We start from the raw sequence: 15,408 nt of genomic DNA, 5'->3' as shown, positions 1-15,408 counted from the left end.
AGTACACACCTCAGAAGCTGCTGGAAGTACTCCTTTCATCCACCTTTGATATCCTGTGGACTAGTGCGTAGGTTGTTGCTGACATCCCTTATTTAACTGTCTATCTTCTTTATCTTTCTGTCTTTGCCTTGCATCCTGACATAGTTTCTTTGTGTCACCTACTGAATCACTTTCCAGCAGCTGGTAGAATACCTCCAATGTCTTGGTCTTTGCTACTGCAACTGCATTCTTAGCCTCTTTGTTAGCCAGCCAGTTTTCTTTCCTAGCCTGATCTGTCTTTTTTATTTCCCACTTTTTTCCTTCACTCCTTTGTTTTGATAATGTCTTGGACTTTTGCATTTCACCACCATCTTTCCTTATGTATCATATTTCCATACGTGGATCGGCTGTATATTTGTTCTGTAGTGCTCACATATGATGTTTTCAGGCACTGCCATTCTTCTTCAACTCCACCTATTTCATCTTCTTCTTGAGGGGCTAGAATCCTGATTAATTCCCTGAACTGATCTGCTTTCTCTCCAACCTCCAGGTATTCAGATTGGTCTTTTTTGACCCTAGAACCTTCTCTGACCAATGCATGCAGCTAACAGTGGCAATCAATAATTTATGCTCTAGGCCAACTGTTTCACTGGGGATGACTTTGCAATTGCTGATTCTACCCCAGTACACTTTCTTTACTAGGAGGAATTAAAACTGAGTTGCATTTTGGCCACTCTTGTTTGTCAGCTTGTGACTGTCTCTCCCTTTCTGAACCATGTGTTGGCTATTGTGAAGCTATCTGCCAGAAAAAAGTCTAGAATGGCCACTCCTTCTTTATGCCTATTGCCCAACCTTTGTGGACCCAGGCAGTCCTCATATCTTGTTCTGTCTGTTCTATTATGTGCATTCAGGTCACCCATTGTCAACAACAGTTCATGTTGTCCTGAGTTATCTAGTAGGTCCTGCAACTGCTGTCTGAATGCATGCTTTTCCTCACTATTACAACCCTGTTGTGGGGCATAGACTGAGATTATGAATATTGCCTTATCGTTAGGCTGGAATCTGATTGCCATGAGTCTGTCACTGCTTCTGATGACATATCTCACAGCCTTCTGAAGCCTCTCTCTCACCACAATTCCCACACCATTTCTAGCTTGTCCTCCTCCTGAGTAATAGATTCTGGATCTCAAGTCAACTGGCTTTGATCCACTGCCCTTCCATTGTCTCCTGAATATATAGGATGTCTGGTCTCCTCCTTACCATCATGCCATTCACTTCCAAGCTCTGTCTTGTTAGTGAACATACAGTGAGCGTAGCAATTCTAAGTTCATGTTTGGCAGGTTGATTGGTTTTAGGTCCAGTTTTTGCTCAACAGAGCTATCCCAAGTAACCCAAGCTGGGCAACTGGACACCAGCTGGCCAGCAGTTTATTGACCCAGGGCTGCTGGGCTTTATGGTGGGCACACACTGGCCAATAGGGGCACATACTTACTGATTTTGCAAGCATCTAAAGCCATCAGAGGCTAAGAAAACAGATCTAAGTATAAATTTTGCACTTGCACTGTTTACTTTCATCCACTATGATTTACTGTGTTATTTAATTGTTTTTACTGCACTTTTTCAAAGTTCAAGCTGTGTTGCAAAATGCTGTAAGGGCTGCTGTTCTGTACTAATTACAGTGTATCTAGTGAATTGTTAAGTTAACTCCGGGTATCTGTTTTTTTGTTTCTCAACACTTGAGCTCTAAACCAGTCATTTTACATTAAGAAAGTCTAAGTCTGCACTCCTGTAGCAAGAGAGGGCTAATTTCACTCACATGAGCTTGGAATTACCATAAGGAAGCTTATCTGATTAGCTTGTGGGCTTAGTGTTAAACTTGATTTTTTCTGAACATATTTAAGTCTCACATTTGCACAAAGTTTGCGGTGCCTTATATATATGCAAACATCAGTTTCCCTGTAAAACTGCCTAGGACTTTAACTCCATCCTGCGGCACTCCCCAGGACAAATAGGACAAGATATTATTACAAACGTTATGATCAAATCCTGAAAAACGACAATGGTAGACAGCAATTTATGCCTTAGCCAGTATACAAATAATGTGCATCTGTCAAAGTTGGAAAGGCACATTTTGTAACAATTCAACTTCTAAAGAGCTTGTTTGTTCATACAAGGGAGACAGCTGTACAACGTCATACCTCATTGATATGAACCATTATTTAATGCAATGATTCATTTGTAGCCTTCTAACAAAAAAAATTGAGAATGCAAAGCAATTCTTACTAGAAAAATTGCGGAGCTGAAAATGTAAACCTTTCAAAAAAGCCAGAGGATTGTCATTATATCATGTTTTTATAGGTTATTAATGGCAGCCTCTGCCTGTCAATAGAACAATGTCTGATCCAGTTTTGTTTGAATGTATATGCCCAGAATGCACTGCTGGGGAGCTAGCACTATATCAGGAAACTGAATCTTACAATTGATAGCAATAATTGAAAAATGTGTGACAGACACATTATACACCTTTAAAGTTTATTGAATAAGCTTCCTTTTGCAATCAGAATGACTCAGTTATTAATTTCCTTCAAAAATAATCTCGGTATGTATATGGGAAGCAGATAGCATCAAAATGGCAGTAAAACAAGTAAGCTTGTAAGCTTGATAATCAAACTTATAAACCTATCATGTACGTATAAAGAGGGCATTTGGAGACATTTAGTGTGGCCATTTGAGCTAAGATTGTACTGTTCCAGGTGTGCATTTTCATATGAAGAGTTATTTTGGAGGCTGTTGGTGCTGTGCTGCAGAGGGGTAGCTGGGAACATTATGCTACTGAACCACTTGAAATAGCACTTTAAAATAGCTTATGAGCCACAGGGTCCTAATGCAAATGGAGGTGCACTCCTTAGAGTTTGAAATGAACTGTGTATTTGACTAAATCCCAAGCAGGACTGTGCATCCTAAACTATCACTTATCTTTCAGTTTATTTCTCAGAATAATCCAGCACTCAGGATTTCATTTGGAAACAGCTCACTAAATGTTATGCCCGCATATCTCTTTCTTATCCTTGCCGTCCCTTTTGTACCAACTTAACAGTTATCTAAAGGTTTCTTGAAATACATGAGTGCATCCATATTTACTGTCACTCAAGGGAAGATAGTCCATTGATTTGCTACTTTGCTTTTTAATAAGTTTACTCTTATGGGGTAGAATTATAGTTAGTATGCTGACCCACAGCACTTGGTTCCCCTTTCTGGGTGATTTTCATGTAGAGTTGTATCCAAGTGGGTATAACTGGGGCTGCTGTTTATTTACAGTATTCAGAGACTAAAAAACAATGATTCTGTTGGACTGGGATCTAAGCACACGTGAAGAAAACCATATTAAGTTAGACTGCCATCTGATAGGGAGCCGGGCTTGTCACCATGATATCATTATGTGTTGGGGACATGTATGTTTGTATGTCAATATAAAATGTGTTTTCGTTTTTGGTACCATAATACTTTTGAGTATCTGAGGCACCTAGATGGGAACTTTCATTTAACCAGTACTTAACAGGCTATTAGTTTCAGTTAGGTAAGTTGAAATATGAAAATGTTATAATTTAAAATATGCTTTGCATAAGTAATTTAGCAGTAAAAGGCCAAAGCCAATCCCTTGTGTATTTTATAATGTTCTTAGAGGTACAAGACTCCCCTGAATGTCAGTATGTCATGTGAGTTAAATATTATAGTGGTGTGCCTAGGTTTTTATACTGGTCTCTTTAATGTAATGGTATAAGGTATAATTTTCACTGCATATCTTCAAAGATAAGCTGCAGTGGTACAACCATTCACGTGTATTTTTTAAAATGTTACAGAAAAATAGCTGAGATCATAATTTTGTTTTGTCTCACACTTGATATAGGAGTTATTTGTTTTGCTAAAGGAGATACTTTAGACATACCTCTACCTACTGTGTTTTAAAACTCATGCTCATCTTTTGCGTATTAATCATGTCAATATGTATAGTGTTTGTTCTTATCATATTTTAACTGTTAATATATCAGCAAAGCTGCTCAAAGTAGCTTGGGACCAGGCTAACATCCTGTCTAAAAAGTGCCAGTGTTACTATGTATTCAAAATATAAACTATTGCAGGAAGTGAGTGGGGGTACACAGTCTAATTGGTTCTGTTTTTGTCACTGGGTCTCTACCTTCACACGAGCCCAAAATACATATTTGTATTGTGTTGTTCTGTATTTCCAAGTATTGCATCAGCAGGATGAGACTATTCCGCACAAAGGCAGAGATCATGGATGATTTGCATGGACAGATAACCACAAATTACATGGCCTCTTGTCAGTGGATCACATGGGTAAAATCAATTTATTATGGACTAGAACCTTCCAGGCTCTGAGTATTAAGTATGGTGTTGCTGCATCATACCTTTATCACTAAGGTAACAAGTGACCCTGTTTTATGACTCATGTAAGGAATGATAATGTTTTGTTACTCAAGTAAGACACAGCCATTACTGCCTTTAACTTATGCTGTTACCCAAGTAAGGAGTGATCATATCTTAGCTGTTTCCAGGTAGTATTTTGTCTTTAATTGTCTTTGAATATTTTGTGATTGCAATGACACCTATTATTAAGTGTCAAATAGTAAGTTATGTCATTAAGTAGCATGTTAGCTGTTTGCAGTGTATCTGAAATGTCTTCCTACAGTTTTTATCTCGTATAATAAATATTTTTTGTTGATGAAAAGTTATCAAATATGTTGTCTGAGTTTTTGCATGTATCTGTTTACTAATCAGAGTTCTCAGGCTGTCCAATGCAGATTGTGCAATCATAGCAACATAGAAGTAGCTCAGAAGCATTGGAAACCTGAACTACAAAACATTATAAAAATGATGAAATTAATGTCTGATTTGTACCTGTCAGTTGTGCAGAGGTTAAGGCTGTGAGCTGTAGTTCCTGTGTACAGGGTTTCATTCCCTCAGCCTTTGCCTATTGTGTGACCTTCAGCAAGTCACTTAACCAGACATTGCTTCCAGGTCGTCCATGAAAAGGGATTGTGTGCCCAGTGGGCTTACGTGGTTAACAACTAGGTTTATTATATCACATGGGATTACCCACTACTCACAGTTCAAAAACAGATGAGAGAAACCAGGAGATAGTAGTCAATGTAAAAAGGTAACATAGCACTGGTCATTGAAATTGCTACACTCAGTGATTAGAGTCTTGCTTAGAGAGAGAGACACACAAAGTCATAAAATACCAGGATTTGCAAGCAGAAATGAGAGCAATGTGGAAGAAAGATACCCAGACAGTTTCAACAGAAGTTAGAGCAACAAGTCTAATAAAAAAAAAAAGAATTTATAATCGTACTTAAATATGCTACCACCAGTGCATGCAACCCTATGAATTACAAAAGGAGGTAATTCTAGGCATATTATGGGTACTGAGAAGAAAACTCTTAGTTAACTTCAAGGACTGAAATAATACTAATTTCATGAACTCTAATTGTACTCTGACTTAGGAATGGGGTCCATTCCTGTCATGGTATTAGAAGCCCAAAACAATTAGAGAAAATAGAGTGACAGGCCATTAATATTGTATTAACTGATTACCAGTTTTGTTTAGTTTAAGTAGCCATTACATTCTTATTCACAGCCAAGCCTATGTTTATTCAATTAATTTGTTTAGCAGTCTAAGCATCGTCTTCTTTGCAATTAATAATCACATCCCATATCAGTAGAGTAAATAGTTTGTTCTCTGAAATAATGATTTATATGTCATTATCCAGTGGTTGCAGGGATTCAAATGAGACTACTTCAGTGTTATCCACCAACCTATAATGCAAGCTACCTTGGTCATGGGTTTTTCTTAACTTAGTCCCTCATCTCCTCACTTTTTGTCCACTTCTTTCAATTCAACAAGAAGTAATAACATACTAGTATGTTTATCTTGTTTCTCAGGAATTTAGAGGCTTTTCTGATGTCCCTTCCCCACCAAAATATTTGTATTCCTTCTATCACTAGTGAAAAACTGCTCAGTCAGAACCCTTACAGTGAGAAGGGCTTAATAATTAACTTTCTTTCATCATAGCTTGCTTTGAGAATAGTATTATGTTTTATTTGCTGAAGAACAACCTTCTTGTTTATTTCACCATGTGTTCACTGTTCTGAAATGCAAAGCATGGATTTATTGAGTATGGCCTGGAAAACTATAAATGCCATTCACGGACTCCACTGCTATATTCACTACTCAGGTAATGACCCAGGGACTGTAACAAGATCTTGACCAACTTCACTGGTCACTGCATCTACAACTGTCTGTTACAAGTTGTTCCCAGTTTTTGGTTTATGAATCGAGTTGTGAGAGTTTTACACAGCTCATAGAAGCATGTAAACAAGGTTTCTGAAGTAAGACCCATAGTACCAGTAACAGTCCCAGTTTGGCAGAGAGAAGAGAGAGAGAGAAAGGGAAGATAATATACTAAGGAAGGTTGCAGTAGGCTTGTAGGCCTAGGTAGGCCAACACAAGCACTTTATAGAGGATATGTCATTGATGGGTAACCAGTGTGCATTCCATGAGACTGATATAATACTGCAAGACCAAGGTAATATGAAGGTAATGACATGTACCAGTACGTAACCAGAGTTTTCTGATACCTAGAACCAACCAAATTATTTTCCAGGAAGCCCTGGATATAGGGAATTACAAAAGTACAGATGCCTGAACAACTACAACTAGTAGTTCAGAAAGTATGATGAGCTTACTTTGAACTATATTCTTGTTGATTTAACCATGCTTGAAATTCTCTTGTTCCTTCTGACCTTCTCTCTCTTTGACTACTTCTGCTAGAGTGTTCATATTGTTTTCTTAAAACCCATTGTATCTGTTCAAGTTCTTTTCCCACATTTCACGTGTAAATCCTTTTTCATCTGATAATATTCTCGATGTTTTTTGCTAAAGTAATAGCCAGTTTATTTTTCTTTACTTTCAGATCACAGGCAGTGTAAGATAAATGTAGTTGTCCATCTTAGGCTCCAAGATGTGTCCTACAGAAAGACACAGATTTATGACGGAATCACAAATGAGATGGAGAAAGGTAGCTCAGTGATTATGGTGCATCTATATTTCACTAATAGTTCTCCTGCTATGGATAGTTCAAAGGAAGTTGGTGGGGTAACTAAAACATATGAAGTTGGGCCTTAAAGTACTGAAATAAACTGAAATAATTTATTTTCTTATGACAAGGTCTGCATTTCAGTTTTTTATCATTTTGGCATTTCTGTCAAGAATACCATACTCTTTTAGTTTTCAAAAGCCTACTAACTTAGATTTGGGTGGTTCTGCAGTTGATATAGCTTTGGTACCTCACAATACTATTAAACAGATATCAAATTAGTAGTATTTATCGTATGCCAACTTTCTAGTTGAAAACATGCTTGATCACCTCCAATGTCTTTCATTGCTCTAACATGCTTCATGTCAGTGGTTCATTACATTAATGAGGATAAGATCACACAGGAAGATGAAGGACACAGTTCAGGCCTAAGAAATGAATGACAATCATCACAATTACATAAGCTCACATTCTTCATAAAACCACTCAGGTGCTAGAGCATTTCTGTCAGGATTTTTGTATATGTTCCACAAAGGACAATATAGGATCTTCTTGATTGGTCAAAGAGAACAGACAGGGCAGGGCCCAGAACTAGATCTGATAAGTCACTGGGCTAACCATCAACCTAGTACAACTGCCATTTTGCCTGAGTTTTCATACTTAAGTCATAAAGGGGTTCAGATACCTTGAAGTGCTGTGGACTTCTATATCATATGCATAACTTTATATCATGCCTCATAACTGTCCCTGATTTTGCCTCATATTTTCCCTTTCTCTCATAACATGTTTCATTTCGCTTTTTCAGTTGTCGTGATGTTTCATTCTGTGGTAAATCACTGAGTGTTACACTCAGTCAATAATGCTAAATAGTAGTCTTGCATTTTTTATTGTTCAGAAAATGCTTCTTGCTGCAAAGTTTGCTGTTGTATTATTTTTAAGTGAGTTAGAGTAATATTTAAAAATTGTCCCTGATTTTGGAACTTTGTCCCCAATTATTTTTGGCTTTGCTCATAAAGTTTGAGCAAAACAGTTGAGACATTTCTTTTATATTCAAATAAGTCCCAAATGGATGATATGCATTTTACAATGGCATACTGCAATAAAAGATGTTATCTGGAAAATAGCATTAAAAAGGAGTTTGGTATATTTCAGATTTACAAAATGAATAGAACTTATTCCCCAGAAAAGCACTAAAATGGGTTCTAGCATATTTCATTTTCCTGTAGCCATGAAGTGGAGGCAAGTGGTGGCTGATCTTTCCTTCATTCCAATTCTGTTATTGATAAACATGAAACAAGGAATATATTTAGAACATAAATGTGTAAATATGGATGCTCAGGAATTTGTGTCACCTCGGATTAATATTTGCCTGATTTACTGTATTATGTACTGAGATCATATCTTCAGATTACAAACTATTAAAAAAAAATAGTCTATGCTAACCACATTAGAATAGCATGTCTCCTGGAAGTAGAAGTAACCTTTACAAAAAATACAGCCAGAAGAGGAAATCTTACACTGACAGCAGTTCTAGTGCATTGCTGTTGCACTGCAAAAACAATGAAAATTACTCTTCTGGTAATTATATTCTGCAACATGTAACAGAGTGTGATCCACCATGTTAGTGGAAAAATATTAATTTAGGTAGACCATACAGATTTCAAAGAGCATGTTTGCTGTGTATAACACACAGAAGTGAAGCCAATATCATGCTAGTTAAAATGATACCCACCTCTGAAGATATATAAACAACAAGTTAGTACTATAGATGCTAGAAAACAGCCTGTTGATCCAGCCATTCCTAACCAACAGGACCAGCCAAATTCATAATGGATTCCAAGGTAGACATTCTGAAGGACCAGGGTAGCTCTTTCTACATAAACATCAACTGCATACCATACTGAGCCAATCATACCAGGAATACCTGCAAAAATAAAATTAATAATATGTCAGTGAGAAAAGATGAATCAGTGGCATTGAATAATTTAATCAGATTACAGAAAACTGACAAAAGTCCACATAAATGCAGTAAACAACTAATTTGAACCATCTATAAACTAAGGACAATGTAAACATCAAACAGGGACCAGACTACTTTTTTGCCCTGAAAATGCAAGGCCTTAAATAACCTATTAATATTTTTTACAAACAGCTAACATTATTAAATTAGTAGATATTCAGTAACCAAAGACTAAATGTTTGTTTTTTAATGACAGCTGCACATAGCTCAAATGTTATTTTTTTCAAAACAGCTCAAATATTCAACAATTTGATTTTGAATACAAGGTATTTTATGAGCTCTCATTCATGGTAATTATTCTTTTTGAATTTAATTCAGTGCCTTCCACTGAGATCCAGTACTTAAAAACAGTAAGAGTGTCCTGGAACAAGGCATCAGAGGCACGCTACCAGCTTCTGGAAAGTTACTCAGTAGACGGCACAAAGAAACTTTTATCAGGTTGTAAGGCAAAGACAAAAAGATAAAGACAATAGTCAGACACCCTTCATAAGGGATGCCAGCAACAACCTGCTCACCAGTCTACAGGACATCAAAGACAGATGAAAAGAGAACTTCCAGCAGTTTCTAAATGAAGAAAACCTCACAGAAGCTGAACTGCCCCAGAAACAACCTAAGATGAAAGAAGATGAGAAGTCCACCATAGAATAATTAAGAACAGCACTGAGGAAAATAAAGTCAGGGGGAAAGTGGCAGATTCAAATGAGATCACAGCAGATATAATAAAGATTTTGGGTAAGATAGGGGAGAAATGGCTCCTGAGGGTACTCATAGCAGTATGGAATGAAAAGACACAAATGACTGTAAAATTATTGTTCTTTAAATGTTTTGTAATAATTTGAAGCTTTTCACCCAGGCCGCTGCTGAAAATGGGCTTCTACCTAGTCAGACTTTCCTGATAATTACATTTCAATAAATAAATAAATAAAGGCATACCCCAGATGACAGGAGAATAATCATTCTGGCGTGAGTGTCCAAGAACAAGGGGGATATTTGCAACTGTGGTCAGTACAGAGGTATCAAACTCCTATTACAGTGCATGAAAGTTCTGAGGAAGGTTCTTGATAAATGAATATGCAGAGCAGTAGAAAGTAAGATGGGAGATGAGCAGTTCAGATTCAGATAAGGATGCAGCACAACTGACCCAATGTTTGCAGTGAGACAGGTAGTTGGGTAGAATCTAGACATGAGGAAAGAATCCAACTGGGCATTCCTAGAGAAAGAATATAACAAGGGCCAAATAAAGCTTATTTGGGCAGTCCTGTGGTGGTTTGATGTCTGAGGAACATTGGTAAAATTAGTGCAGGTTATGTACAAGGACCCAATCCCAATGATTCAAGTACAAAGAGTGTTTGGTCTCACAGAAGGGTTCCCAGTGGGAGTGGGAGTGGTTGTTTCTCAGGGTTCACCTCTGAGTCCACTGCTGTTCATACTAGTGATGGACAACTTTAGTAAATAGGAGGGGAGAGATTAACACGTTTACTGTATGCAGATGATGTGGCATTACAGGCAGACTCTGAGCAAGACCTTCAGCAAAGGATAGAAGAATGGAAAGCAAAACTGAAGGCATGTGGGATGAATATAAGTACAGATAAGGCAGCTGTAATGGCAGTAAATGGAGGAAATCAGAGGAAGCTGAGAAATGATATAGAAGGGAGGATAGTGGAACAGGTTAACAGTTTCAAGTATCTGGGAAGGGTGGTTGAGGAGAAGGGAAGTCTGACTGAGGAGGTTAAGCCTGGAATCAGAGTGGCTGCAGCCAGCTGGCACAGAGTGGCAGGGGTAGTGTATGACAGATGAATGCAAAAGAAACTGAAAAATAAGGTGTGCAAAACAGCCATGTGACCAGTACTACTGTATGGTACAAAAACCTGGGCAGCAAAGGGAGAGCAGCTGAGGAAGCTAGAGGTGATAGAGATAAAGTGCCTGAGATGGGTGGTAAGATACACATTGTGGGACAGATGAAGAAATGACATCAGAGCAGAAGCCAAAATAGCTCCAGTTGCAGAAAAGGTCAAAGAGAACAGATCATTGTGGTTCAGGCACATGTGTGGAAAAGAAGAAAACAATCTGGTAAAGAAGATTTGGGGCATATAGGATGAGACAAGTGGAAATGAGGGCATTCAGCAAAGATTTATTTATTTATTTATTGACATTTGTTGACTGGGAAGGTCCACTGGGTCAGAAACCCATTTTCAGTGGAGGCCCTGGAAGAAAAGCTCCACAAAACATTTATTACAGAGAACTTTAAAGATAAAATATACAATGAGCATAGGCTTTGAAAATCACATTAGCTATTTATATATAACATGCAGCACTCTAACAATAAAAAAATTCAAATAAAGATGTCGCTTGTATCAAGGTAAACAGATTGTTTTAAATACTTACAGGATTTAAGACATTGCCTAGGAGTAGAGAGAGAGATTGGAATATGTTAGATGATATAGAGAAAGTTGATATAGAGAAAAGTCTTAGAATTTGAGAGACGTTACTTAGTGAAAGAAAGTAAAAATGAGAAATAGTTACATTTTTATTTGTTTAAGGTGGCTTAGACTTTTGTGGATGAATTATGTGACATAAGACCTGTGACAATCAGCTGAGTGTTGAAGAAGGTAGGAGAATGGCATTGAATAGAGGGAGATGGTGACAGATGACATAGCACCCTGAACCCATGTAAAAAATCGCAAACGGGGTTGATGATGATGATGTCCTAAGTGGCAACAAAAATGTGAAATTTTGTATGAGCTTTCTTCTTTAAGCATACTATCTGTTTCAGTACCAGAAATATCAACTGGCTAAAACAAACTCCAGAAGCAGTAGCACAATCTGTAGCAAAAATGGAACTTGTAACCATCCTTACTCAGGGACTAACATTAGCCATTCAGAGAACTACTTGCAACATTAATTTCAACTCTAAAAAGATATCAAATCTAGTGTATATGGCTTGTCATCTGAAACTGTATGGAGAAATTCATTTACTGGAGGACTAAACAGCACATTAGGACTAAACCAATATTACAATGGCTCTCAATTTTAAGTATAAAAGCATCTCTAGTCAATTTTGACACTCCAGAACTGTACACCTTAAAACAGTCTTTCTAGCATCATCTGCATCCCTGTCATAGGATGACAGTGTGTCACCTACACCCTGGTTGCTTATATATATATATATATATATATATATATATCAGCTCCGGTTTACTAAATGCACTTACTCGAAAATGGAATTCTGAAATGCATTGTGTAAAACATGTTGAAATATCATACCTCATTATTTTGAATTTATTTTAACAAAGGAATGGATTCATTCTGTAATGAGAGGTTGACTTTAGGCAACATGATTTGTATGTCTGCTGTTGTGTTTTTGCTTGCACATTGGATGTTTTGGGGCTGAATCATGATTTAGCAATTCAATTAAAATATGAAAAAAGAAAATGTTGACCTTTACGTTACATAACTTTCAACATTTCATACATTTGGAACTTCAAAATTCGGCTATTCAATTTGTTCTTTTGTACAAAATATATTCTGTAATTCAGTAACATGATAATAAACCATCAACTCCAAGACTGTTGTATTTGGGGAAAGGAGTGATAGTGTGAGGAAAATTAAAATCTGACCTGGTAAAGATTCCCCCACACATTTGAACTTTTAGTTCTATGAATCCAGAATCACAGTTATGGACTTTGGAATTGTAACAGGTACCATAGTCTTGAGCAATACATTAAGACAAAAAAAGATTAAAATATCATGTAGGCTGTAGAAGACAAACGAAAATAAAAAGGAATACTTTATTGACTGCTGTTCCTTAGACATTATACCAAACTGAGAAAAAGAAGAAAATTATTTGGTTGGCACAGAACACTTCCAAATGACCAATGTCAGGCGACCAAAATGTTCATAAAACTTTAATCAAACTAGATATATGTGTACAACCACATAAAATACTTTTAAAATACTGCTTTCATAACCGGCTAACAGATTGAGCGCTTTCATCCACTCAAAGTGTGGACTTCATCAGAATATGTAGCACATCCAATAAATGATTTAAATACCATTCATTTTGGCACCAATGGGTTAATTAACTAGTTCATCCCATACTTAAAGCTATACACTTCCTATATACTATGTACTATACAATTATAAAGTTAATGTTATGATATAATAAAAACTTTCTATAAACACAACGTCAAACAGAGAGTAAATTCATAAATATTAAATACTTGATGTAATACAATCCAAAGCTGTAAAAAACACACACAATAAAAGTACTATAAAAATACTGCTAGATTAAAATAGTGTGCATATTATTTTCTGCAACTATTTCATGCCCGTGCTAATAAAATAGGCTTTATAGGGATATTGTAATTTAAGCCAGGTGGACTTGTTGCATCAAGTAATAATTAGCACTTTACTTCCTTATCACCTAATATAACCTTAATATTACCTCCTCTTGGGTTTATTCTAACTTGCTCGAGTATACCAAATTTAAAATTATGGCTACTCCCCCATCTCTCTACGTGTCTATATAAAGCATTACTTCTCTACTTTTTCTTAATATTATACAAATTGTCATAAATTCTGTTTTTAAGACATCTGTCTGTTTTTCCTACATAGTATCTGGGACAAACTGTACATTTAGCTAAATATATAACATGTTTGGTGTTACAATTCCCAGGTTTAAATGTCACTCTTGTACTATTTAAATTATCCAGAACTAACTTGTCATCTTCTAAAATGGCATGACATTGTCCACATGCCCCACACTTTCTAGTATGTCCTTTCTTACAGTTCAACCTTGCATTATCTTCACTGCTTTCCAATCTAATTCTCAAATTCCATCCAGTTTTGAAGACAAAGGCTGGTGCCTTACTTAGGGCTTGACAAACACCCTCATCAGCCATTAATATGTTCCAGTTATCAATAATAGTTTGTTTAACTTGTGTTACATAAGGATTATATTCTAATATACAGTCACAATTGTACTGCACCTCCCTGTCATTAGAAATAGGGGAATTAGTCTGCACTGTATCAGTGCCTAAAATGGGTTTATACTTGTTACCCCATTCCTTAATAACATAACTAGTGACATCATCAACTAATACTTTAGGGTATCCATGTTGACTAAATAAACCCCCTATGAAATTAATTTCATGCACCATGTCATCATACTGTGAAGTAATTCTGGCAGCTCGAATACACTGCCCTTTTAATATATTCTTCACTTGGTTTCTAGGATGATTGCTAGTATACTCTAAATATGCATTGCTAAAGGTATCCTTCCTATGAATCTGGGACTTAAATCCTGTAAGTGTATTAGTAATGAATGTATCCAGATAAGCTATACCTATAGTGTTGAAATTATAGGTAAATTTTAAAAATGTGCTGGTATTGTTCAAATATCTCATGAATTGCTGAAGCTTATCTAGAGAATCATCCCACAAAATAAAAATGTCGTCCAAAAAAATGAGAGTAGTATCGAATACTACTAAAAAACTTGTTAAATACATAAGTTTCTTCCCAATCTAACATAACAAGGTTGGCAAAGATGGGACCACAGGCTGCCCCCATCGCTACCCCCCCAGACTGTATTATTCACCTTCATAATATATATAATCATGTTCCAGCACTATAGACATACATTCTAATATAAGACTAATTCTATTCCATTCCATACCGGCATATTTCCTTATGCTGTTACAAAATCCTTCCATACCTTCATGCTTGGGTATACATGAAAAAAGGTCAATCACATCAAGAGTAATAAATGTGAGTTCCCTTTTCCATAGTTTGTGTGTTAATCTACTCAAAAAATCACAGGAATCCTTAATTATGTGTGGCACTTTATTATATATATGTTTGAGCCACCTATCTATGGCTACTCCTATAGGGAAGTCTAGGAACAGCTACCATTATTATATCATAATAACATAACTGAATTATTGGGAAGGCATAAGCATATATAAAGGAAATACATTCCCTGTATTATTGTCTTGATAAAGCCTGGGAGAGCCCGGGCGAAAGCGCTTGACTGTATTTCTTGCTTCAGTCAGTTTTTCGTTTGTGAACTGGTTTATCTGTGGATGTTATACGTAAAATAAAGGAATTATTGCAGCATACCATCTGCATCCAGGTCTTGGTGATTTCTTCGGCCGTGAGCTTTTGTTTCTTGTTTTTACCCGTTTTGGTTTCTACAGATTAACGGCTACCAGAAACCATGGGTCGGAAGGGTGGGTTCAAAATGTTTTTATGGCTCTTAGGAATGCCCACTATAGTAACTATTATAGGGGAATCCAC

At 36.6% G+C, this 15,408-nt stretch overlaps 1 protein-coding gene across 1 annotated transcript in view; it reads right to left on the bottom strand.

The window, feature by feature from the left end:
• The window catches only part of LOC122793780 (claudin-16-like), a 153,534-nt gene that overhangs the window by 25,005 nt on the left and 113,121 nt on the right, over positions 1 to 15,408 (bottom strand). The window contains exon 4 of the mRNA XM_044061970.1: positions 8,827 to 9,018. Within this exon, the coding sequence (XP_043917905.1) occupies positions 8,827 to 9,018 (192 nt within the window). The remainder of the gene's footprint in view (positions 1 to 8,826; positions 9,019 to 15,408) is intronic.

Source organism: Protopterus annectens, chromosome 2.part0, assembly GCF_019279795.1.
Source record: "Protopterus annectens isolate FY-2018-M chromosome 2.part0, PAN1.0, whole genome shotgun sequence".
Taxonomy (NCBI): Eukaryota; Metazoa; Chordata; order Ceratodontiformes; family Protopteridae; genus Protopterus; species Protopterus annectens.
This window is presented reverse-complemented; position numbering and strand designations above follow the sequence as displayed.